General features: G+C 41.3%; 1 protein-coding gene across 1 annotated transcript in view; it reads left to right on the plus strand.

The window, feature by feature from the left end:
* The window catches only part of PKHD1 (PKHD1 ciliary IPT domain containing fibrocystin/polyductin), a 255893-nt gene that overhangs the window by 141964 nt on the left and 89807 nt on the right, over nucleotides 1-24122 (plus strand). Inside the window, exons 47-51 of the mRNA XM_065631634.1 lie at nucleotides 2558-2735; nucleotides 3246-3441; nucleotides 11513-11578; nucleotides 13265-13384; nucleotides 22355-22492. Of these exons, the coding sequence (XP_065487706.1) occupies nucleotides 2558-2735; nucleotides 3246-3441; nucleotides 11513-11578; nucleotides 13265-13384; nucleotides 22355-22492 (698 nt within the window). The remainder of the gene's footprint in view (nucleotides 1-2557; nucleotides 2736-3245; nucleotides 3442-11512; nucleotides 11579-13264; nucleotides 13385-22354; nucleotides 22493-24122) is intronic.

A 24122-nucleotide genomic window follows, 5' to 3' on the forward strand; every position in this document is an offset into this window, starting at 1 on the left:
TCCATGTTAATGATGCATGCAGGCTCCCTCGGATCCTCTGTATTAGAAATACTCATGTGTGCGTGCTAGTCTGCTTCATTAACATTAAGGAGAGGTAGATTGGTGGCTATTTAGGGCACAGTGAAATCGCTGGCTATTTAGGGCAAATGGAAATGGTGCTAATTGTGGCTGGTAATTCCATTAGTAAGGTACTTCCATTTTGGTGTCTGTTTGGCATATAGGTGAAAAAAAACCAAGCACGCTGACATTCTTTCAAGGGGAATGTAGTCTCAGGCTCATTGTTGGCTCGTACCAGTTAACTTCTGTACAGACCTGCAAAGTTTTTCAGGTTCCCCAGATTTTTGTTTTGGTGTGCTGGCCCTCCATCAGGAGTGGGGTCTCTGTTTGTGGGTGGCAAGGACACAACATTCCAGGTCAAGGAAACCCCAGAGATTTAAGGCCATGAAGATATCTCATGCTCCCTTTCCTTCCTAGGCCATGAGCAAACTTCCAAGTGAAGGTCAGTGAATCCAGACTATCATGATGTGAAAACATGCAAATACTTCTTCCACATAAAGGCTTTCTGGCATTAAAAAAATGTCATTTTCAAACTAAAAATTCTCCATTGAAGCTGTATTTCATTTCACTGTAGCCATGTGAAACTTAGCTGTCTAGTTTAATATCTTTATTTGGGGTATTTTTATAACCTCTCATCAAGACTGGTGTCCAACAGAGTTGGATTCACATTTACATCACTATTTAGTGAATTCGTATTCACATTCACTAGCTAGTGAATCTACACGGTTAATGTGGAATTGCCACTGAACTTGCTGACAGATCAACCAGGTGCCTTGTATCCCTCCCTACACCCCAGCAGGATTACCTGTTCCAGGCTTTCTTCTCTGTCTTTAAAACTACTTGGAAGTACCAGGGAGAAATCCCTGAGACAAGTGATTCAAGCTGTCTTGTCAGACTTCTCCAGTGACAAAGAATAAAATGACTAGAGCAAAACCACGCAGATGTATGTTTTACAGAGGGTGGGTCTGAGTCTCCATCACTTGCTGTGGTGGTGTGCACCTTTGTAAATCAATAAAGCAATTTCTGATGCACAGGAGGGTTTAATGTTTCGACTCATTTTGTGTGGTGTGCTTCTGCTGCTAGAAATGTTTTCCTGAATACCTGTGCAGGTGCTGATAACTCTGGCAATAATGTGCTTGTTGTCATTTACTTGCTTAATTAGCAGCCTAATATCCTGGTCCAGTTAATGCCTATAAGAGGAGGTTTATTAGTAGTACGAAAGCTGTTTAAGCCTTATAAACTCCTTCCAGTCAGCTTCATTGGTCTGCCAATATCTTCTGGTTGAGTGATTCTTTGCTGATTCACGCTTCTGTTTGCCATTGCTGTTTCTCAGCTGAATGTTTCTGGGAAACCAGAAAGTCCTTTGACAAAGTATAACCACCAGAATAACAAACGAACACACAAACGAAACTGAAACTAACAAACAAAAAAAAGAACTGATTTAAAAAGACACAAAAAATCTGCAGGCAATCCTCCTCCAAGATGACTGCTATTGTAATTATGAACTATCTCCAAAGCAGCTAGGGGAAAAACAACCAAAAATTGCAAGTACAGCCAGGCAAATTGCAGGATGACATGAGTTTTAGCATTGTCTGTCTTGGGTAAGTAAGCCATATCCAGTGTGGAGGGTTGGGCAATATGCTAAGATTTCTAGTTGCAGAGTAATACTCCAATTTAGAAATACTATTTTAGCTATGCTTAAAAGAGATCTTTTCATTTTTGTTTGTTATTTTTTCTGGTTGGTTGCTTGGGGTTTTTTTGGTTTGGTTTGGTTTTTTTAAGATTAATGTCAGCTCAAATTTTAAAACTGACTACATGGACTAAAGGTGAAACTACCAACTTGCCTTGATCTTGCAGCAGCACTTGACTCGTATAAATCTGCTGCATTCATCTTCATAGCAGAATCATGGCCCCAGGGTACCTCGGCAAGCCAGCAAAGCTTCTCCTCAGCTAAGAACTAGATCTGCAGTCCTGGGGCATGTATCCCTAGCAATTCCCCATGTATAATGTGAAGAACGCAAGAAGCAGGAAAAAACTTAGGAGTTGCAGTTGTGCAGCTGCAACCTCTATTTCCTTATAAGCACGTTTAGTGCTGGCAGGGCCTTGATGAAACTTTTGACTGCTCAGATGTGAGTGAGTAATCAGAAAACTCTATCAAATTTTGTGAAGACGAAGATCCTAAAAGTTGAACCTGAGTGTGGTGGATGGGGAAATAGCCTGACAGAATAGGAGTTGGTACTCTGGCTGTTGCCGTCGCTCTGCTTTGGCACAAGCTTTTCTCCTCTGTGCCTTTATTCCTCAACACTTTGTCTCTCTTTCTCTTTTTACAGCACTTCAGGCAGAGATTGTTTCTTACCATATTTGTAAAGACCTACGCAAGTTTTGTCACATTCTGAGAGAGAAGGAGCATATACTACTGTAATTCAAACAGAAACAGAACTGTAAAGGTTGCAAAATGGCAGAGTCCAGTAAAAAAATGTGATTATTTTTTTTTCTCCAGAAGAGAGGCTCCAGACATTCCATATAATTTAACTGTGACTGACAGTAGGAATAAGACAACCACAGTCAATTACGTCCCTGATACTTTATCAAATCTGTATGGCTGGATGGTTCTCCTCTTGGATAAAGAGACTTATGCATTGACATTTGACAACTCTTTGGTCAGCAAACAGCTCAAGGTAACACAGGAGTTTTTTATAATTTCAAAATGATACTTGGAAGAGATAATCATGCTTTCATCTTTCCGTGTGAGCAGAGAGAAGAAAAAACTAAATGCACTGAGAAAATCTCTGTAGATTTATAGGTAGGGCTTCGATATGATGACCTGGTTCCTGAAGCTCTCAGTAGTAACTTGGAGCAGGAGGATAACTTTGGATGTCTTAGATGAAAGCTCAGTGTGGTTCTTAAGGATCAGCAAAATTTATACTACTGTAAGACATACCAAAGCATGGTTTTCAGAAGGCATTGTTCCTCTATACCTTTTAAGGGTGATAAAGGGAGTTGATTTTGTCTGCGTTCACCTTCACCTTCTGCTTAATTTTATATCTCTCTTCCATGTTTCCAATACATAGTTTGCAAAAGAATATATTGCATGTGAGAAGCACCATCCCCTTTATCCCTTCATACTGCACTCCATGGAGCGCTAATCACAGAAACAGAAATGTTTACTTTAGTTTCCTCTTCTCTAGTATTCAGTGACATTTAGCAACTTCATGACTGGGAATTACTTGCTGGTGCAACACAAGGACCTTCCTGATCATGCTGAGGTTGTGGTGTCCTGTGGGACAAGGACTGGACAATCACTTCAATCGCTGCCTTCATACGGTCATCACAGGAGCTGTGACTGGTATCTTGACAGCAGTTTGAGGAAATTAACCTATTTGGGTAAGCGCAATATGAGGGATATAATGTACCTTTTTGTTCAAGAACAGTGATGCCTTTTTAATTTCAATCCCCAAACCACATAAAGCCTTAGACACAAGGCCATCTTTCATTGGCCTTTCAATAAGTGAGAAGTCCTTCAAAATCATCAAGCGAATAGGTCACACCAGGTCCATATCTATGTGATCTATTTGATGCCTGATCTACTGACAGAAGGAATGTATTATAAATAGTGAGTAACATGACATCAGTTGAATCTGAGTTGGTGTTTTGAAGAGGAAAGCACGTTAAATTCCACTAATGATCTCTGTTGTGAGATGGTCCCATATCACATCAATAAATTATCCTCAGTCTATCTAGGCTGAGCCCACTGAAGCCAATAGGATTACTGAGAAAGGGTTTTTCCTGTAAACCTTCAAAGGTGTCATAGACCTTTAAAGTTGAGTATGTTGGTTATGTACACTAGGTCATGAAGTGTGGTCATCACTTCTTCAAGAAATTCAGATATTTACTGACATTTATTGGGATTGCCAATACCTTATTCTTTTAAATTTGAGACGCTGCCTGCAATTCCTATTCTCAAGCAAATGATTTTATAAGGGTCTAAATTCTATATGTAAAATGCAAGGTAGTGATTGTTGCCATTATTAATACTAGTAGAACCCGGAATCACAAAAACGTTTCAGTGCCTTTGGGAAGAATAGTTTATCCTTTATGATTGTCATGCAGGGAAGCCAAAGTAGAAAGATACCGATTTTCACAGTAACAGAAAATTTTGTCACTGATCTAATATTAGTTTTAATAAATTTCTTGTGATTTGTACCTATGAGATGTTATGCAGATGGCTTTCTTATGTAGGATCTCTTTAGAAATGAGCAACTAGAACAATCGATGGGACAGTGGAGAGGAAAACATGGCTGGAATGTGGGCAGGCAACCCCCTGAGCTTAGTCTGACAGCAATGAAAATCACCCAGTGTGCGTTTGAGGAGAAATGGGGAATCCCATACCTTAACCTCAGTCTGAGGGTCACACTTGGTGAATCCATCTCTGGTCCTGTAGCCAACTGGTATTGCACAGCTTGTGTCTATACAGCTTAACATTTTCTCTCTCCAAACAGGCTGGATGCACCCGAGCTTCAAATTAGGAAAGATCCTTGTCCTGTTCTAACTCCCAAACTGTAATGGTGACCATCTGGGAGAGGGCATTGTTCTGGGCCAAAGCTGTGCCAGAAATTTGGCCAGCAACATAACCATGTAGATTGTTGGGGTCCAGCTCTTAATTACATGTTCTGGCCCTGTTTAGATACAGTATAGCTATTAATATGTATTGGCTAATATAAATATAGCTGCTGAGTCTAAGTCTGGCCCAAGATCACGCCAGTTATCTACTGAAAGAACCAATATGGGGATTTTACTATTACTCAGTTTACTAACAGTGTAAATTTGTTCTTTCAAATATGCAAGTCAAGTGTTTACAGTTTGGATATCTTGAATTGCACATTCATAAATAGGGCAACATTGGATAGCTCAGAGATGACACTTAATTCTTGGCCTCTTACTACTATTGAAAATAGAGGAGATAATGGTTTGGGGAAGACTGGGACAAAGTGATTTGGCTGGCATATGTAACTCTTGCATCATAGATACTTTTTGGTCCTTCTTTTGCCTTCCTTTCATCTTGATTTTTATTATGTGAAGAGCTCGTTGCTGTTTCTCATTTTAACACAGAGAGAAACAATCATCCAAAGAACATGAAGGCAAATTTATGAAAACACCTAACATGTATAATTCACACTTGGAACATTTTCAGTAAGGACTTTTATAGCAGTGAGATCAATAATTCAGTGTCGGGTACCTTTTAGCTAATGCTGTTAGTAGGGTAAAAATCTGAAAAAAAGCAAGCAGATTCCTAGCCCTGGTGTGCCATTTAATTTCTCTCCTAATCTCCGCTGTGCAGGCTGAGAGGGTGAGGATAATTAAGCATCAGAGCAGACTCGTGGCATGTGGTGGACTTTCCATCACTCAGGGTCCTTAGATGATGCTTGGCCATCTTTTCAGAGAAATATGCCCCAGCTCTACAAGAAGCTATTAGAAACCTCATGAGGCGAGATTCACGCTCCATAGGAGGTCGGAGGCGGCTGCCACAATAGTCCCTTCTGGCCTTAAAAACCCACCAGTGCACCCACTGACCCAGAGAGGACAAGACTTGAAGGTCTGGCCTTCAGAACACATCCCTGCCTAACTCTGCAAGCTGGCTTTTTTTATTATTATTACTATTGTTATTTTTTATTTACATTTAACTATATGAAATAATTACCCAACTAATTAATCCCGTTTACAAGCTTTGTCGGATTCTTCAGCTGTCAGTCATGCCCAAGCCCGGGGCCGGCGTTGAGTCTCGGCTCCCTCCTTCATCTGACACGGTCTCCATGGCTACAGGCTGCATCTGCTGACACCCCACTCTCTATTTACTGCTTAATTAAGAATTTCACGCTCAGCCCTTATCTGCTGCTAAGAACAAGAACACACTGTTAAGAAACTCCAAATTTAGGCTGCTGACAAGGAAAGCCTTTCTTGTCGTCCTGACTGCGTGGAGCCTCTTTAACTACCCTCTTGGCAACTGCGCTGCCACCCTTCAATCAAAAATCATTAAATGGGGCAGAGATAATGAGCATGTAGCATATCAAAAGGAGGATGTTTGCTCGGGCTAAGGAGGAAAAGCTGTAAGGGCCTATAAGCAGCCGCCACTTCAAAGGGAGAAGGGGCTGATAAAGAGTCATTTGTTCCTGTTTGACTTATGTAAAAGGTCTGGTATGTCGGAGTCCCGTCTCGCAGACGCGGGTCCCCCCTTCTCGGTGCTCGTGTGTCAGCAGTCAGGCAGCTGGGCCACAAACAGCATCAGCCCAAGCATATAATCACTTGACTCCGCGGCGACAATGGGCACTTGTAGGGGGCGGCGGAGGGAGGGCTGGGGGGACAATGGGAAGACAATTATTGCAGCTGCTCGGGAGGGCCATAATTCTTCCTGCAGAAAGTAGCCGGCTCTTGCAAGGGCGGAGGGGAGAGCTCCAGCGTATTAGTCATCCTCCGACTTTTTGGAAGCACTTCGCCCGCGCCAGTGGGGTTTCGACAGCTGCTGGTGTAACCGCCTCCTTCCAATAATTGCACATTCTGGCAAGGGTCAACTTACTTTTGACCCTCTGCTTTTGTGCCCAGCAGAAAGCCTTTTAGGGAAAGCTGTGGGGAAGTGGCAGGGGTGCGTTACGTCCAAAATTAACGCCGGTAAATACGTATCAGATGCCAGCTCATTCACAAGCAGGCTCCTGAATTCACACAGCCTTTTGCTCAGGCCCGTATGGGGCGGGGGAAAGGGGAGAAGGGGAGGGAAGACCCCACAACTGAAAAGATATTGTTATTCAAACAAAGCAGGCAGCTGAATGAAGCCACCTTGGCCAGCAGTTTGCATGGGCTCAGGCTTTCTCCATGCCCCTGTCATGCAAGTGTTTGTTTATCTTTGGGGGAGAAAAAAAGGGTCTGTCTAACATAGAAGGCAAGAAAATATACCATATGGAGGGGATTAAAGGAGTTAAGTTGCCCTGATGCATGCTTGCAGTTTTGTAAATTAGAGCCGGGCATGGGACAATGCAGGAGACACTGAATGAGGAGAAATAATTGTAATGGAGAATTTTTCCTCGATGTAGGCTGCCGATGCAATGATCCTGTTAAAAAAGGTACTCACTGCTACCTACATACATCAACCTGTTAACTAACCCGTGGGTTCCTTGGAAAATAACCTTTTCAGACCATTTTAAATGAATTCTCACTGGAGGATAGATAAGCCCATGTCCCTGCTGGATGCTGGGTGAGGAAGAGGTGAGGAGGCTTAGGGCATCCCATGCCAGTCATTTCTACATTGGCAGCTCTTCTCTGACATTATTAATCTTCATAGAATCTTCCAGATTTTCTCTGGGGCACCCCATGTCTTGAGAGAAGTGCTCCTCGAAGGTCACTGATGGGCACTGAAATCGGTGTGTGGCTCCTTGAAAGTCATGGCTCAGCCATGGGTCAGGAGGGTGGTCCTAACATGACGTGGCCATGCTGAATCCAAAAACTTACTGTAATAAGGGATGTGGAAAGAAATACCTCACTGGGACATCTGAGATATTTTTAGGAGAAATGTCCTGTGTAAATTACAATAACATTATCAGCTTTTTAAGTCTGTTACAAACATGAGCATATGGTGCTGCAGCATGATATTGCTCCTTGGTTAAGGTCTCTGGGCAATTCTGGAATTGGCTAAAAAACAGAGATATTGTTTCCGTTTTGTTCACTTTTGAAATGTTTAAACCATTTTCTTTTTGGAACAAACCAAAGTGTTGGCTTGCTCCATCTCCAGATTTCTTTTGACTTTTTTCTCAAATGGAAGTGCTTGACATAAACATTATTGGAAACATCACTGAAAGAATGATTAAACTTTTTATTTACCCCAGATACATTTTTCAGTAGACACAACTTTTATGGAGACGGGTCATCCTGCTGACTTTGCTGAAGCTACTCATGTGCGAGTTGTTAGGAGGTCCTGAGGCCCAACCTCCTATTACTGCTGTGTCAGAAGCAGGCTTAAAGTTTCCATAGTTCTTAAAAAAATAATTTGATTACACTTATTGTCTCTTCTAAATTCCTGAAGAATGATCTCACTTCCATTACACTCTGTGGGTTTCTGTAATTGCTTTGTACATGAGAAAAAACAGGCCCTTTAGAATGTTTGTTTCTAATATTAAAATACAGAAAATAAATAAACAAATATATTTTCTGCAGCCTTATTGCTCAGGGCTAAAGGAGAATCTTAGGTGAAAGGCGTAAAGAATGGAGTTAATTTGTTTGAGAGGACTGGTTGTACAGGCACGAGTCTTTTCTTCCAGCGAGATAAAGCTTACCCTGTATCGGTTGTTTCAGAAGGTCAGTTGACCAGATACAGGTTACTCAGCAGCCTCTGTGGAGTGAAATGAAATGCCAGTTCTCGGCAAAGAGATGCCCTTTCTAATGGACACCAAGAGAAAAATCAACTTTTTCCTGGCAGATGAGCACTCGTCCTTCTGGAATGGCACCAGAGAGACCAGAAAATTCGGCAGTTACAGAAATAAGATGATGAAATGCCATTATAATCATGCCAGGGATGGTCCTCTGACTATGTGACCTCTTCAGGAGGAATTTTATGCCTTCACCTTCCATCTCTGCAAATATCAATCTGCTGTAAGCAAGGATCAGTATTCATTAGCGCAAATCTCTTTTTTATATATATATACACACATATATTAATATATGTATATACATTTTTTTACATCTCTGCTCCTTTCTGTAGTGTCCCCATTATACCATATTTCTGGATATCTCCTGTAACAGTCCCTGGTAAAGGTGAACAAAATATCTTACCCCAGGTTCTCCCATTTCCAGAGGTGTGTCTCGCTGTGTTGTTGATTGTGCTGTCTAGAAGTTTTGATTTCCCTGTGATATATGTTAGTCCAATTGATGTTAAATAGCATGGAGCCGCTTGCTATTTGTAAGTCGGGCTATTGGATCCATTTATTTTAGTTTCAGCCCTTCCTAGTATCCACAGGCAAAATTCACCATCACTGCAAAGCTGATAAAAGACTAAGTTGCTCCTCCTTCATGTTCACTCAAGGAGCCCTGAACTAGAAGTTACTGGGAATATCCTTAAGAAGGCGTGTATTTATGATTCACAGCTCAAACACCCAGGAAGAGCTGTAATAAGACAGAAAATTGATGAGCCTTATAAAGGTTTTATACAACCAAACCCTGGAGCCTTATAACTACATTTTGTGAAGAGTCACCTTAATTCAATGTTTACTAATGACGTCCTTCGTCTGTATTGCCTGTATCTCTTCCTGTCCTGTACAGAAACAATGATAACATACTCAGCAGCAAAACAAAACAACCAGAAGGACTATGTCACTGTAGTCTTGATTATTCCCAAGGCCCGTATCTCTCATGTTTTGATCAATTTTTAGGTGTATTTGTGGGAAAAGACAACAAAATATTACTGGTTCACAACTGTTGCTCTTTACACCCTATTGATGTTAATTCTGCAAGTTAAAGAGCTGTGGAGAATTCAGCCCCTGATTCTTGCATTCATGTGGAGGGTATGAATGACTTATAATGTTTTGAATTGTCATGCTCTGTGGTTGGATGAAATTTCAGATATGAGAAACTTTTATCCTTGCCCTGACTTTGGACACGACTGTATGTAGTTACATCTTAGTGGTTCATTTGTTCACTGTGTGAGGGAGCTGAACGCCTTTATGAGGTCTATAGAGCATATTGATCAAGTTTCATGTCCCCTCAGGATTGAATTGTAACAATTTTTCTCTGAAGAATACCAACTTCCTTAATTAGATGATTGCACTGTAGAGCCTGCAAAATTAAGAAAAAACAAAACAAAACAACAAACCTGACAAAATATATCTATCGAAAAAAGGATAGTGTCAGAGCTTGTTTCTCTTATTTTTCCTAAGACTGATGCAACACCTTTGACTCCTGATTTGCCCTGATATAAGTGAGAAGAAAGGCTACCATAACCACAACACTACCCATAGAAGAGTATTGTCTAAAAGACACGTGAACTCTTTGTCAAAGACTTTAAATTAGCATCTTCATGTCATTCTTTCTCCTCAAAGGTTCACCTTGCAGCTATCCAAAGACATGATGCTGTTCAGTCTGAGCTCTGATTTGGGGCAGATTGGCTTGACTGATATATGGATCAGATCACAGCTACCTTTGGGAGAGAAGGTGTCACTGAAGAACAGAGCTGAGGCACATGATTACTAATTAATCAGACATGAGAAAAACCTCATGGAATCAGTTTCTATTTAATTATGGAAGCCTCATTTGGCATAGGAGCATATGCTGCTAACTCAATCGAGTGCTTTCAACTGACATCAAATAGTAATTATCAGAAAGAATCAAGTTTTTTGATTATTCATACTAATTTATTGAACACTTAAAATTAATGAACCTCAGTTATTTTAAATTTGCTCAGTTGCGTTGGGAGAAAAGGAGGGAGGTAGGGAAGGATGGTTCTCACAATTTAAAAGTACAGAGACTTGTTTAAAGATAAAATAAGTAAATTACAATATGGCGTGAAATCCCATCTGTGGGTTGATACATACATAGGAAAGTTCCTGGCATGTTCTGGAACTGAGGAAAGTTCTGACAATGGCTTCATTTATACAATTCTTGTACTGCCAAAAAAATCTTCCGATGACATTTTAGGGTCACCATAAGGCGTTGGGCAGCGGACAGGAGATTTATGTTTGTCGGAGTGTTTCTATTTTAACCTACGGTTGTTCCAGTCTGGTGACTGAAAGGAAATGCCTTCATGTGCAACAGGAGATGAAGAGGAGGTAGCCTTTTAGTTGGGTCTGAAGCAGTTTTCTCTTGCTCTTCTTAGTTTGAGTTGCATTATCCTGGCCCTTCTCCTGCTGACAGTATATTGGCACAAAGGTTACGACTGTGATAATTGCTCCTGACCTCTTTTCACGGTGGAGAACACAGGGTCCCTGTCTTCAGTCTATAAAGTCTGACTAATTAAAGCATCTCTTTCAGATACCAGATTTGGGAAAGAAAAAAAAAAAAAAGTCAAAATCAAACTACAAAACAAAAGCTGTAATTCGCTGTTTGAGCCGGTTAATACATTATGCATTCAATGGTGTAGTATCGCTTGCTTAGTGGAACTACTGTGGATTTATAGTGGGATAAATGAGATTTGTGTTCCAGCCTAGAATTTCTGATTGTTGAATGTCTTCTTTTAGCTGTTTCTCATGAGTTGTCTTGAGACCCTCTGTATCTGTAAATTAAAATGTTTGTTTAATCCTTTCTCAAAGTACAAAAAAGACAAAAACGCTTAGAAAACATGTATAGGTGTTCTTAATTTTTTTGTTTTGTTTTTGTAAGGTGCTGTCAGAAAATCACACGTAGCAATTGATTTACTATGATTTTGTCGTTGTTGTTAATTTGCAATGTCTTGCTGTAACTCCCTGTAATTCCCTGTGTTCAGTCGCAGGAGATGACTTAATTCAGGTCACACTGAAAGAGAAGGAACAAGTGGCTCTACCTACCCCAGGTGCGTGACAGTCTGTGTCTGAAAAGCTTGGTCTGGGAGTCACACCATTTCTTTTTTACTGCATTTTCAGAAATAGATTGCTACTTTTCACTACAGTATTTTGTACATCTTTCAACCCCACTTGAGTTCTTTGCATGCATTTAAGCATTTCATTGAGCCGTATCTACCATTGCTCGAGATAAATGTGCGATTCCACGATATAAAAGACTATAAACTTTTGCTAAAATATACCATAGCAGATCAGGAAGGTCATGGAGAATGTAAGACTGCAGAGTGTTTTAGTGCTCCATAGTGATTTTAGTGTAATAGTCTGACATTATTGCACAGTTACATATTGAATCAGTCAGAAAAATACACCAGAGATGATGGAGAACTCCATAGTTTGGTCTTAGTGGCATACCTGTCTTGCTGCATATTAACAACAATAATCATTTATGTGGCAATAGAGTTTAGAGACCTTTTTGCAGTGTTTCCCCCTGAACAAACAAGTAATGGAAAGACAGACCCAGCCTTAAGGAGTTCCACCTGGGTTTAATTTCTCTGTGTTTCCCTGTGCTGGCAACAGAAGGTTTTTCTAGTCCACAGTGTTGCTGAGCTGGGTCTAGTCCCCCCAGATTTAAGCATGAGCTTGCTCCTGTGTTTTCAATACCGAATGAAACTCTCCTCAGGAGAAGAAAAAAAGCCAGAATTTCCTTTACAGTGTTAGGACAAGGTAGGTGCTTGCAGAGGCCTCCAGAGGGAGGCCCTGCCTGCTTTAGTTTAGGGTTTACTAAACTTAGTGTACAGGGTCTTCTTCCTCTTGCGAGGGCAGAACAAACTTAGGTGATTAATTTATAAAGACTTGTTCATTATCTGTCTCAAATACATGTGCAAGTTAAGCACCTACATTTTGTGAACTTAATTTCTCCTGAATATTTTCCTGATGATTAGGCTCAGGAATTTTCTTTTGGATTGAACTGAAAGATCTTTGGGCAATGACAAGGAGATGCCATGTGTCTCAGTCAAGTTGTTTTCCCAAGGCAGGTCTTAATTACTTCTTGCAATGGGAAGATTCCTCGTTTTCTGAGGGCTAACAAGCTTGTGAGAGCTGATAATTCATTTTTAAAAATTTTTCATATTTTGGGAAAGTATGAAAATTTCCATACCCTAGGAATTTAATCTGCTTTCTAGAGCACTGGGGAAGAAAAAATGCACGAGAAAAGTTGGCACTTTCTGGTAGGGTTAGTTACCATTTTGAACATCTGGTTTTGCCACCAAGCACAGGTAACTAGCTTTTATTTTCATTTGTGCATCTTAGTTTTGTGCTCAAAGTGCTCAGAGATTTGGATGGCATAAATAAAAATAATGAAGCAGTTACTTGTGAAGCATATTCACAAGGCATAACATAAGCTAAGTATGACAAACCTTAAGGTTTGCTTTGCTTTTGATGGGTCCCAAAGAATTTGAGTCTGTTTTTTCCAGTTATCTCCCTGCCCTTTAACTCTGGAAACATGGTCCTAGGAGAGATCTTTTTTTTCCCATTGAGCAGCTTCCTTTAAGCACGGAAGATAACAAAGAACAGTTAGTGTTGCTTCATCAGTGACAAAAGGGGGATGTTAATGCCACAGATGCTTGAGTATCAAAGAAATGGTAATTCTCCCAGCTACTGAAAATGATAATTCTGTCTTTGTGTGTCCTGTTTTGTAGTTCCTTCTGATGCTGTCTTGAAATGGTCGCACCCAGACACATGGAATGATGTGGAAAAAGGCTGGGGTGGATCCAACTGCAGCATCCCAGGCCCTGGGGAAGACGTCATCATCTTACCTAGTAAGGAAGGAAGGAAAGTTCTTTAATTTCTGTAGGGGTGCTGGGGTCTGTCTACAATGGGATATGTATTTGTTTTGCAACATGGGCTCCTTGGCACTAGTGTCCATTCTAGCAGGGCACCACATTTGCTCCTTGTCACTATGAAATCTCAGCTAGAGTAGAAAAGTGTGATTTTTGCAAGAGAATAATTATTCTTTTCCAGTTACATACACACACAAACACAGAGACTTGCTCATACTGATATTTAAATTTAAGTGTATGCAAGGACTTTATTTCAGGAGTGAGACCCAGAACCACAGCTCACAAAGAGATCATATCTTGACCTACCTTTCTGTGTTTTGTGCAGGGACCATACTTTACATGTCAACAGTTGCACCACCTTCCACTCTATTTTCCTTTTGCAATTCCCACTATCAGTGATGATCTCTCAAGCCATTTGCCGTGGATGCTTCCTAGACATTTTAGCCTATGCTAGTATTTCAACCTCAGACTTGACTTATATTTAAATCCCATATCAGTTTGCAAACTTATTGCATGAACAACTTTCTCAATTTTAGCAAAAATATTTGACAAATTGCAATGAAATCTGAAGCAAAAAACTTGTGATAGCCGTTTTACATAATAGCCGACTCTGTTCTGATCCTGAGCTCCCTCCAGACATAATTATTGTATGACCCTATGAATACTGTGTGGTATGTATCTGACATACTTTGGGACCTTGTGAAGACTCCTCTTCCTTTTTTTTCAAACCGGATAAGTCTCTCTACCTACCACAGCTCCGCTTGTGGATATGGGGCTAACATTTCTCCATGTCTCTTACTCTTCCACCTGGTTTTGGTTTATGAAGTTTTTGTTGAAGGAAGTTTCTGTTGATTTGTGTTGGCATTTGGGCATGGAGCCTCAGTTGTGATTAGGACTTCTCTGTCCTGTGTCATTAACAGTAGTGTATGTATCTATAATTTCAGGTTAAATTAAGAATTGTGTTCAACCTTCAAAGAATATTTAGTTTAAACTTCAGTGTCCAGATAAATGTGGAAAAAAAATCTATATTGTTTGAAATAATGCATTTCTTCACTTTTTTGGGGGGAACTTACATTGAACTGAAGAATAGGTGATTCGAATTTTTTGTTAGATCCCTCTTTCCTGTCAAACAAGCACAATGTGTTTTCTTTTTTTTTTCAGTTCCACCATCTCACTAGATATGATGCAGGAATGTGGTTAAGTGTTTGTAAATTCAGAGGCCACAAAAGGCACAGAAATGTCCCTCTAGGGGTTTGCTTGTCTCCTGTAGGTCTTGTGTCCTATGTACTTCTAAGCTAACAGTAAGGATATATGTTTAAGTGTTTTAACCTGTGACTCACCACTACAGTTAGTAGAGCTGGGAGAGTTACTGGGCTGAGTCAATCATAGAACCACAGAATCACAGAGTGGTTTGCGTTGGAAGGAACTTTAAAGATCATCTAGTTCCATGGTCAGGGAGACGTTCCACTAAACCAGGTTGCTCAAGGGTAGGTATCTAATGTGAATTGAGTTGTTCTTCACCAATGGTATTATGTAGAGCTCCAGAACTCAAATAATCTGTAAAGATATCTACTGTTGTTTGAAGCACTCCAGGAACATCCTGCTGAGCTGGGTGAAACTGTAGATGGTCACAGGTCATATTTGCCAGTCCTGTGTGAGGTCTCAGATATCAAAGGCCATTTCAGATAGTACTAAATGTTTAAATGAATTTACTATAGTGGGAGCTTAGACACGTAACTTCCATCAGACAGCTCAGTTCAGGTACCATAAATTGAGACCTGAACCTCATTTCTCCAAAGTATTTTCAGGAACACCTGAGCTATGAACCTTGCTTGTGGTTAATGTATGTCCTCTGAACCATGCTGTGAAGCCCTATGTCTTTTTCCCTTGGCAGCATAAGCAACACACCATATAAAGGTCTTGCCAGTGGGAACCTGCACCAGAACAGGGGATTGACCCCAATCTCTAAAGTCCAAGTGCAGCACCCAAAGCAATGGACTTGCTTTCCTCTTCCAACAACATTACCCCAGCAGTGCCACGGATACTTCTTGTCAAACACGTGTCTTTTTGCCATCCATAAACACAGAAATTGCCCTTTCTGTCCTATACTCCCTGTTTCCTACTCCACTCTCATCTCCATTATATCTGACTCCTTATTAAGACATCAAACAGTGGGGCATTTCCCATGCCCTTTGTTGTCTTTTGGAGCCTCTTGCCATGGTTAGATTTTTCATGCCACTGTGTATTTTGTCCTTCATAGCTATTCAAGAACAAGGCCAGAGACAACACCAGATCACCTGCTTCAGCTTCTTGTGTATCACATTATGGCCAGTTCACCAATATCAGCCCGTGACTGTCAAAAGATGAGATCATTTCAGTCTTCAAAATCATGTGTCAGGTGCAGATATGAAGAGGCACGAGGATGCCACTGGTAGCTAAAGCCTCTGCACTCACAGGGAATTAATTGTGTAGAGCGTGAACAAATGGTCACAGGAGGTAAATCACAATTTAAACAGAAGGAGAAAGTAAAAAATAAGTAAATAGAAAAGTTTGGCTAAGGATTTGGAGTTCTGTTGTTTAGATTAAGAGAGTGGAAGCTGGAGGCTGAGGTTGTGATGCTCCTTTGGTGCTTTGCAAACTCACCTATTAATAAAATTCCTCTGTGCTTCTTGCAAAGATGAGTGTAATCCTCTCTGTGAAATAACTCATTTTAGCTGCCACACGAGATACTGGCCATGGCCTTTGTCATATACCACAAGGCACTTCATGACTAAGCTGTGCCTGAAGAATTGCACATTGCTGCCCACAGCCCAGCCCAACTGATCTAGTTCTAGGACTGGAAACAATACCGCTGCATCAGCATACTGATATACCAGAACTAATTAGCTCTCTTGAGAGGCAAAGCTCATTAGCTTAGGCCTGGCGCTGTACGGCATGACCACACGGCCTTTGGGGTCAGGACTAACATTTCAGGAATTTAGAGCAGTGCTGGTTTGGCCAGTTAAACTGGGGGATGTCTGCACTGTGCTGCAGGGTGTGATTCTCTCTAGTGTACTGGTGCCTACTGGTTGGGAGGCAGCAGGATAAGGATTGGACTATTAGACATAATCTGTGTTTTACTATGGACAGGAATGTTCTCCACCTCTGAGGAACTGAGGGTCGAGAAAAATAAAGCTTGCTCAAAATCAGAATGCAAGTCAGTGCCTGAGCAGCAAGCGTTGCAAGTGGTGGAGTCACCATCCCTGGAGGGGTTTAAAAGATGCATAGCTGACATCCTTAGGGATATGGTTTAGTGCTAATGTGAGATTAATGGTTGGACTTGATGATCTTGAGGGTACCTTCCAACCAAAATGATTCTATGATTCTAATCTATGAGACCCTGGAGTTCCCAGTTCTGAATCACCATGTTCAGCTGCTTAGAGCAGAGGGCTACACAGTGTACAATAAAACTGTCTCTGCTCTTCAGAGGAACTTTATGGAACAGCAAAACCACAACAAAATACTTAATGGATGAAAAGGAAAAATGTAAATGATAAGTGAAAATGAACTGCCTGCTAGGACCAGTGGAGAGCCATACTCTGTTACTGTCGTCTTCTCATCAGCAATAAAAATCTCCTAGCTCCTATCACTGGAGTAGATATGTGTGTTTATTTGATGAGCAGAAACTATTGTCCTCTCCTGTGCCTTTCTGGAATTATATTTCAATTTTAGCCCAAGAATATGAGCACAAACGTGAGCACAAACCATCTATCACCCAATCTGTTTTGAGAGACAACTACTCTACTTCATGCCTGCTTTTTCTGATCATACTCCCTCAACTTTCTTTTTACTTTCCCTCTTTGTTCTTGCTGACTTGAAGGTGTTGAAACACTCATTGGTTGTGGGTGTCAATAGATTGCAAGATGTTGGAGTCATCATCATTGGTATGATAAGGGCACTGGATGGGTTGCTCAAATGAGGGCACCTAAATTTAATTGTAATAGGTAAGATGAATTTTAAGTCAATTTTTTCATACCTTGCTTTACTGCCACAAGTGTGTATATGAGTTTTCAGTTGCAAGAAAGTCAACCCCCTGCTTGAGTCCAAAATCTAGAATGAAATCATCAATTTTTAAATTTATATTTAATCATGGCATTTTATGGATGTTTCTTTTTCTATTTCCACTGGCTTGTGCATGCCCTGCTAAAATGAGAATGGCTCCAGAGGGCTTCAGAAAAGTGAAAGTTTGTTCTCATGAGAATAAAAATTCTGCAAACTATCCAAACTTTGTGCTGCTGTTCACATCAAAATAAGTATTTGCGATTCACTCCTGGCAAGATGCAGCTGTGACCCACTCTTCACTGTCTTTTAGTTACTTTAATTCTCTTCTGGGAGCCATCCATAATGATTTTCAGGTTGAAAGCCAAGCCATGGACCTACTTTTGGTATGCTATGCATTATTGGGTGAGTGATTTCAGCTCCCAAAGAACAGTTTTAGACTCTTATAAAAACAAATAATAGATAGTTAGTGCTCATTTCTAGAGTGAAGAAGTACAAGGGAAGACTTTGGTCTGGGCCTGACACTGTGTTGAAATCTCTGAATGAACATGGATTCCTGGAGTTCACCAAAGAGGCAGGACACTGCCTGAACTTAGCTAATAGAGCCTTCGATTTGCTTATTTAATAAAAATAAGCAAAACTGTGTCACTGGGGCTACCTCATGGACTGGACTCAGGGAAGTCTAAAAAGCAAGAAAACACCTCTATTAGCAAATTGTTCATATTAAAAACCAGGTTTGTGCTGCTGCTTGGTGTTTGCTTGATGTTTAGTGGATGCTTTTTGGAGGGCTTGGGGTTGTGCAGTGAGTTATTCAATTTTTTGCCCTATTTTGAAAGCATTGGTGAGACTTCAGGAGCTCATAGACTTCTTTGTACAAGGATGAATTTCACTTGTACCAGAGGTGAGTCCCTCATGTTCAAGTGGCTTTTAGTGTTGGTGTGTTACAGGTCTCCTCAGTGCCTGGCTCCCTAGCAGATAGAAGTCTCTTCCAGCCCCAGCTGGAAAGATTTATCTCTGGCTGCAATAACTTGTGCTTTTATCTCTGGAGATTCATCGTCCAGAGCCGCAGCCATCCCACAAGGACCTCTTGCATGTGTCAGACTTCAGCAGTCCCACCACCTTGAAAAATAAGCTGAATGAGTTTAGTCATGCCGTTCTGGCAGTCAGCAGTGGCATCGGCTTCTCAAGCCCTTGGATTTTCAGGGCTTTGGTTTATGGTTTTCAGTGTGACACACTCCTGACGCAGCATGCTCTGGGTGGAACGAGAACGTGTTATAATTCCAGGCGATGGAATGCTGTTTTGAAGGGTATTGATATGATATCATGTAGCCTCTGGCAATTTTTTTTTCCTCCTCTTTTTTTTTTTTTTTTTTTTTTTTTTACAGTGGTAGAATTCACTCTGTTATTCATTTTCTGATTTTGATTTTCTTTGAGCTTTTTCTTTTTGAAGAGATGAACGCTTGAGTACTGTATCTCATATAATAGCTCTTCTGTTGTGCCTGATTTCCATTCAATGGCATGCTATGGCGTTTTATATAGCGATGCAGTTGATCAAAGGCGTTTTATGTCATTGCTGGAGTCATTAGCAACTTCTCAGTATTGTACATCTGAATATTAAGACTGCAGCATACCTGTGAGCTTTTGTCTGAAGAAAGTATATGTATAATGAAAAGTACCCCCGTTGTGCAGGCTCGATCTATGGTTTGCTGGAAGTGATTGTTTGCAATTGTATGGATATCTTAATGGGAGAAAAACAACTCCAGTTTGTCTTTCTCTGAAGGTAAATAAATCCCTTGAGCTCAGTGACCTAAAGTTTATGATTTTAACTCCTTAGTCATTATCTTCCCTTACTACAGAAATGAGCGTATTCTGTAAGTCTCCTTTGAATCTGTTTGCTTTTCTCCTCTAGTGTGGAAGGACTTTTTTTTTTTTTTTTCCTCAAAGGAGTGTTCTGTTGTTTCTACAGAGCAACATTTCACCCTCCAAGGACCTCACACCCGAAGCATCACACCCCAGAGCATTGTTCTTTTAACTGAGGAAACCACAGGTTTGCAGAGACATCCCTGAATGGGGGAATTTCTCACTCCTGTGTCTCAAGGTTCACAGACTTCATGCTACAGTTACAGAGCAGTCAGCATTTCCTTTATAAAACCTTTTTTTAGAAAGATGTGCAACTCAGCAAAAATATCTGTTCTAGACTGAAACTTGACATATAAATGGTATGCCTAGGAGCACTTCTTTTCCTTGTAAAAATGTTTCAGTCTGTGTTTGATTAATATACTTATGGCCTTTGTCAAATGCAGCTTTTTGCCACATTCTTGAGCTGTGATTTCACAAACTAGATTCCTCTTCTGTCTGAGTGATATCATTTTAACAACATCTTCCCCCTTATTCTCTTCTCTCTGTTTCATGTCCTCACATACTGTGCCTTCACTTCTCAGCTCTGCAGGGCATAGGACTATACCTGCCCCGCAAAGATATTTTAGACAGGAGTTTATTCATGCCTGTAAAAATGTATCAAGTATTAACACTATGAGATTTAGGGAAAAAAAAGATTGCACTTGCTCTGCAGAGACTTATTACATCTGAATGCTGTGAAAATTTTGCATGCTTGAAAGATGCTTCAGCCAAAGATTGCAGGGAGTTTCTTTTGAGATGGGGTATTCAGAGTAACCGTGAGTTGCTGCAGTACTTGGCACAGTCCTCGAGAACAGAGGTCCTGGTCTTTCAGGGTGTCCCTTGGTGATGTCCAGAGGGAAAGAAGAAAAAAAAATATGGGAAAGGAAGAGGTGGGATGATTGAGTTACAGGGATAGAGTAGGAACATGTATGTAGAAGAGACAAAAAAGTCTACAAGTAGATCCAGGACCCTGCACCATGCAGAAGTTTCCTCACCCTTGAAGCTGTGAAACTTCAGGGCTACAAAACCAAAAAGAGTAAAAAACTAGGAAATGGTATTATTAAAGGTAGCCTACTCATATTTTTTTTCAGTGTGCTTCTGAATGTATTTTATGCAGGTTTTAATTACATTTCCTGCAAATCAGGCTTGGAAAAAATTTTAAACTTTTGTACTAAATAGCATGAATCAGCCCCTAATTACATGTTTTGGGAAAAGGACTTTCACTGTGCTACCTATTGCATGGTCATTAGTATCTTCATCCAAAGCAGTTGCTAATAGCTATAGGTAGAAACAAAACTGTGGGGAAGCTGATCCTCTTCCCAAGACACTTCATGGCTTTTCCTATGTTCTACACCAAAACTGTTTAAAGTGACCCATTATCACTGCTCTGTCAAAATCCACTGGAAAACATGTGTGTTCCTTAATCTCTCCTTTTTGTATATCTGTGCATTGCAATAAATGCATGAGATCAATGAAAGTCATAATAAATCTCTGGGTAGGATTTGGCAGTTGCCATTATGTTGATTGTGTTGATTGTGATTTTCTCATAGCTACTTTATGAAAGTCACAATTAGATCTTGTCATTGAACCCTTTGTTAAGGAAATACCTTGTTTTTCCTTCTTCCATGGCATGCACTGACTCAGAGATGCACCGTACTAGGAATCTGTCGCTCCTGTCCATAAGGAAAGGAGCTGGAAACCTCAATTTAAGGACCTGAGCTAGTTTCCAGTGCAATCAACTTAAAGGTTCCCAGTGACACAGGAGAGCATTAGATGGGCCCTGAGGGTGGAATTCACCTCTGTGTGGTGGGCTGCCTCTAAACGACGCAGCATTTACGTCCATCCTCATGTCCTACTTGGAAAGCTTAAGTGGTATTTAAAAGGTTCATAGGCTGTAGACTTGCAGCTTTGGGAAGCAGTGGTGATGTTCTCATTGTGCTCAATCAATAACAGTCCCCACTCTGTTCTGTGATATGAAAATATGCTCTTTCTTTTGCCCTTAAGGATCAGAGGGTACGGTGCTTCCCCTGGTCACTGTTAACTAAATTGTTAATGGGGAGATAGTAGTCATGTGAGTAAAGAATTGGCGAATCATAGAATCATGAAATCATTTAGGCTGGAAAAACCCCTAAGGTCGTTGAGTCCAACCATAAAGCAACACCGCCAAGTCCATTATAAACTGTGTCCGTAAGTGCCATGTCTACACTTCTTTTAAACACCTCTGGGGATGGTGACCCAACCACTTTCCTGGGCAGCTGTTCCAATGCTTGATAACTATTTCAATACAGATTTTTTTCCTAATATCCAACCTCAACCTCCCCTGGCACAACTTGAGGCCATTTCTTCTCATCCTGTCGCTTGTTCCTGGGGAGCAGAGCCCGACCCCCCTGGCTCCAAGCTCCTTTCAGGCAGGTCAGAGATCAGAAGGTCTCCCCTCAGCTCCTGTTCTCCAGCTGAACCCCCAGCTCCCTCAGCCGCTCCCATCACCCTTGTGCTCCAGCCCCTTCCCCAGCTCCGTTCCCTTCTCTCAACTCGCTCCAGCACCTCAAGGCCTTTCTTGGCGTGAGGGGCCCAGAACTGCCCCCAGGATTGGAGGTTTGGCCTCCTCAGTGCCCAGCACAGGACGGTCACTGCCCTGTTCCTGCTGGCCACACCAGTGCTGGTCCCAGCCAGGATGCTGGTGGCTTTTTTGGCCACCTGGACACACACTGGCTCATATTCAGATGCTGTTGAGGAACAACTCCAGGTCCTTTTCTGCCAGACACTTTCCAGCTGCTCTTCTCTGAGCCTGTAGCGCTGCCTGGGGTTGTTGTGACCCATGTGCAAGACCTGGCACTTGGCCTTGTTAAACCTCATACAATTGGCCTCAGCCCAACGATCTAGCTGGCCCAGATCCCTCTGTATGGCCATATGGGACCCTCCAGCAGATCAACACTCCCACCCAACCTGGTGTAATCTGAAGACTTACTGAAGGTGCCATCGTTCCAAACAGCCCTCTGCTTTGTTTCTCAGACCGGACCATCCTGGTGGATATGGCTCTTCCCTCTCTGAGAGGTCTCTACGTCCTGGGGACCCTCGAGTTCCCCAGCAACTCCAGCAATGTCCTGAGTGCAGCCTGCATCGCGGTGGTGGGGGGTACCCTGAAAGTGGGTAAGTTATCAGCCTGTCTTCTGGGTGCCTGGGGTTTATTTCTGCTCTTTACAGAAAAAGAAGGTGGCATCGTAGTATTATAAACATGCTGGCCATCCTAGTCCGTCTGCAATGTGGACACCCAGGATCCATACTAAGCACAATGATTATCCACTGTAGCTAATCGCCTGTTCATTTAATAGCGATATGTTACAAACACTGCTATCCTCACCCCACTGAAGTCAGTGGCAAAACTCCCAATATCCTTGCGGCTGAAATTTTGTCCGGTATATGTAAAAGCCCTCCCTACTTCATGTGGGGTTGCTTTATGAGACAGCTGTTCCTCAGGGCGAGGTCTACCTTTGTGCTCAGGTGTTCACTTCTGTCTGTGGGCTTTAGTAAGGCACTTTCTAGGTGGCGTAGAAGTATTTAAAGCAAAAATAAACAGGATCTCAGAGAATCTCCAGAGTGCCTGGAAATCCCCCTGTGGCATGAAACTGGTACAGCTGGATTCAGCACATTCGTTCCTCTCATCCTGCTCTACAGATGAACACCAGGACTTCAGGCAGGTACCACCTTGCCCCTACTTCTAGTGGTTTCAGAGTCTCCAATGTCACACATTATTCGCAATGGACAGGATCAGTGTTTTTCCACACAGAAGTAATTACTCACATAATTCCCTTTAAAAATCAAGGTTCCTAAAGCCAGGCACTGTATTTACTTACAGGAATCCTTAGGATGCTGGGATCACATTGCTGATCACTGCTTGACCTTTCTCAAGATTGGTTTCATGAACTTTAAAAACAGAATTTGTTTGTGTAATCACCTCCTGAGGAAGTCTGCTCCAATATTTGTTTGTTGTTAATCTCAAGGGACTGTATAGTTAATACAGTACTGGCCAAAAGAGTTCTTTCGCTGCCTTGTGTTTTTCTTTCAAAAAAGGGTTTTGAAAGCCTAATCTGGGAGGTTAATATATATATATATATATATATATATACTTAAAAGGGTCTCAGTCATTTCTTACTTACACTCTTTTGTAGTTTAAATATGGTTTCATATTGGTTTTAAGAAAAAGCATGTGTTCGTTGCTAAAAACACTTATTAAAAAACATTGAGGCAATTCTTTGCTGCACCTACTCCCCTCCAGCACATCTGTGAGTAGTAATGATATTAAAAGCCAAGCAAGTATTTGCAGCTGTCAAATCCTTGTCTAGGATCTTCTGGAGAGCTATCCTTGCTCTAGTTTCATCTGGGAGATGATAGGTGGGTAGAGACTCTGCAAGTTTCCCACATCTCACACTGGATTCTATACTTGCTTGTAAAAATGGAAGTGCATGCTTTTTTTCTTTTTTCTTCCTCTTTCTTTTCCCATGTGTTTGAGGCCTAAAGGTAACTTCTTGGAGCCCATCTGTCCAACCCTGACTCTTCCACCCCCGAAGGAAGGTTTTGAAGCCCATCTGTCCAATTCTACCACACCCTTAAGAAATCCTGACACAAAATAGATAACGAGACAGTTTAGTAAACAGATTTAATAGATGTGGACATCAACGTGCAGCATTGCCTGAGCAAGATCTGAGGTTGACATCATGTGAGCCAAATCCCCATGTCTTCCCTATTGTGTAACTTCTCCATGCCCCGTTTTCAGCACAGA

Source organism: Caloenas nicobarica, chromosome 3, assembly GCF_036013445.1.
Source record: "Caloenas nicobarica isolate bCalNic1 chromosome 3, bCalNic1.hap1, whole genome shotgun sequence".
Taxonomy (NCBI): Eukaryota; Metazoa; Chordata; class Aves; order Columbiformes; family Columbidae; genus Caloenas; species Caloenas nicobarica.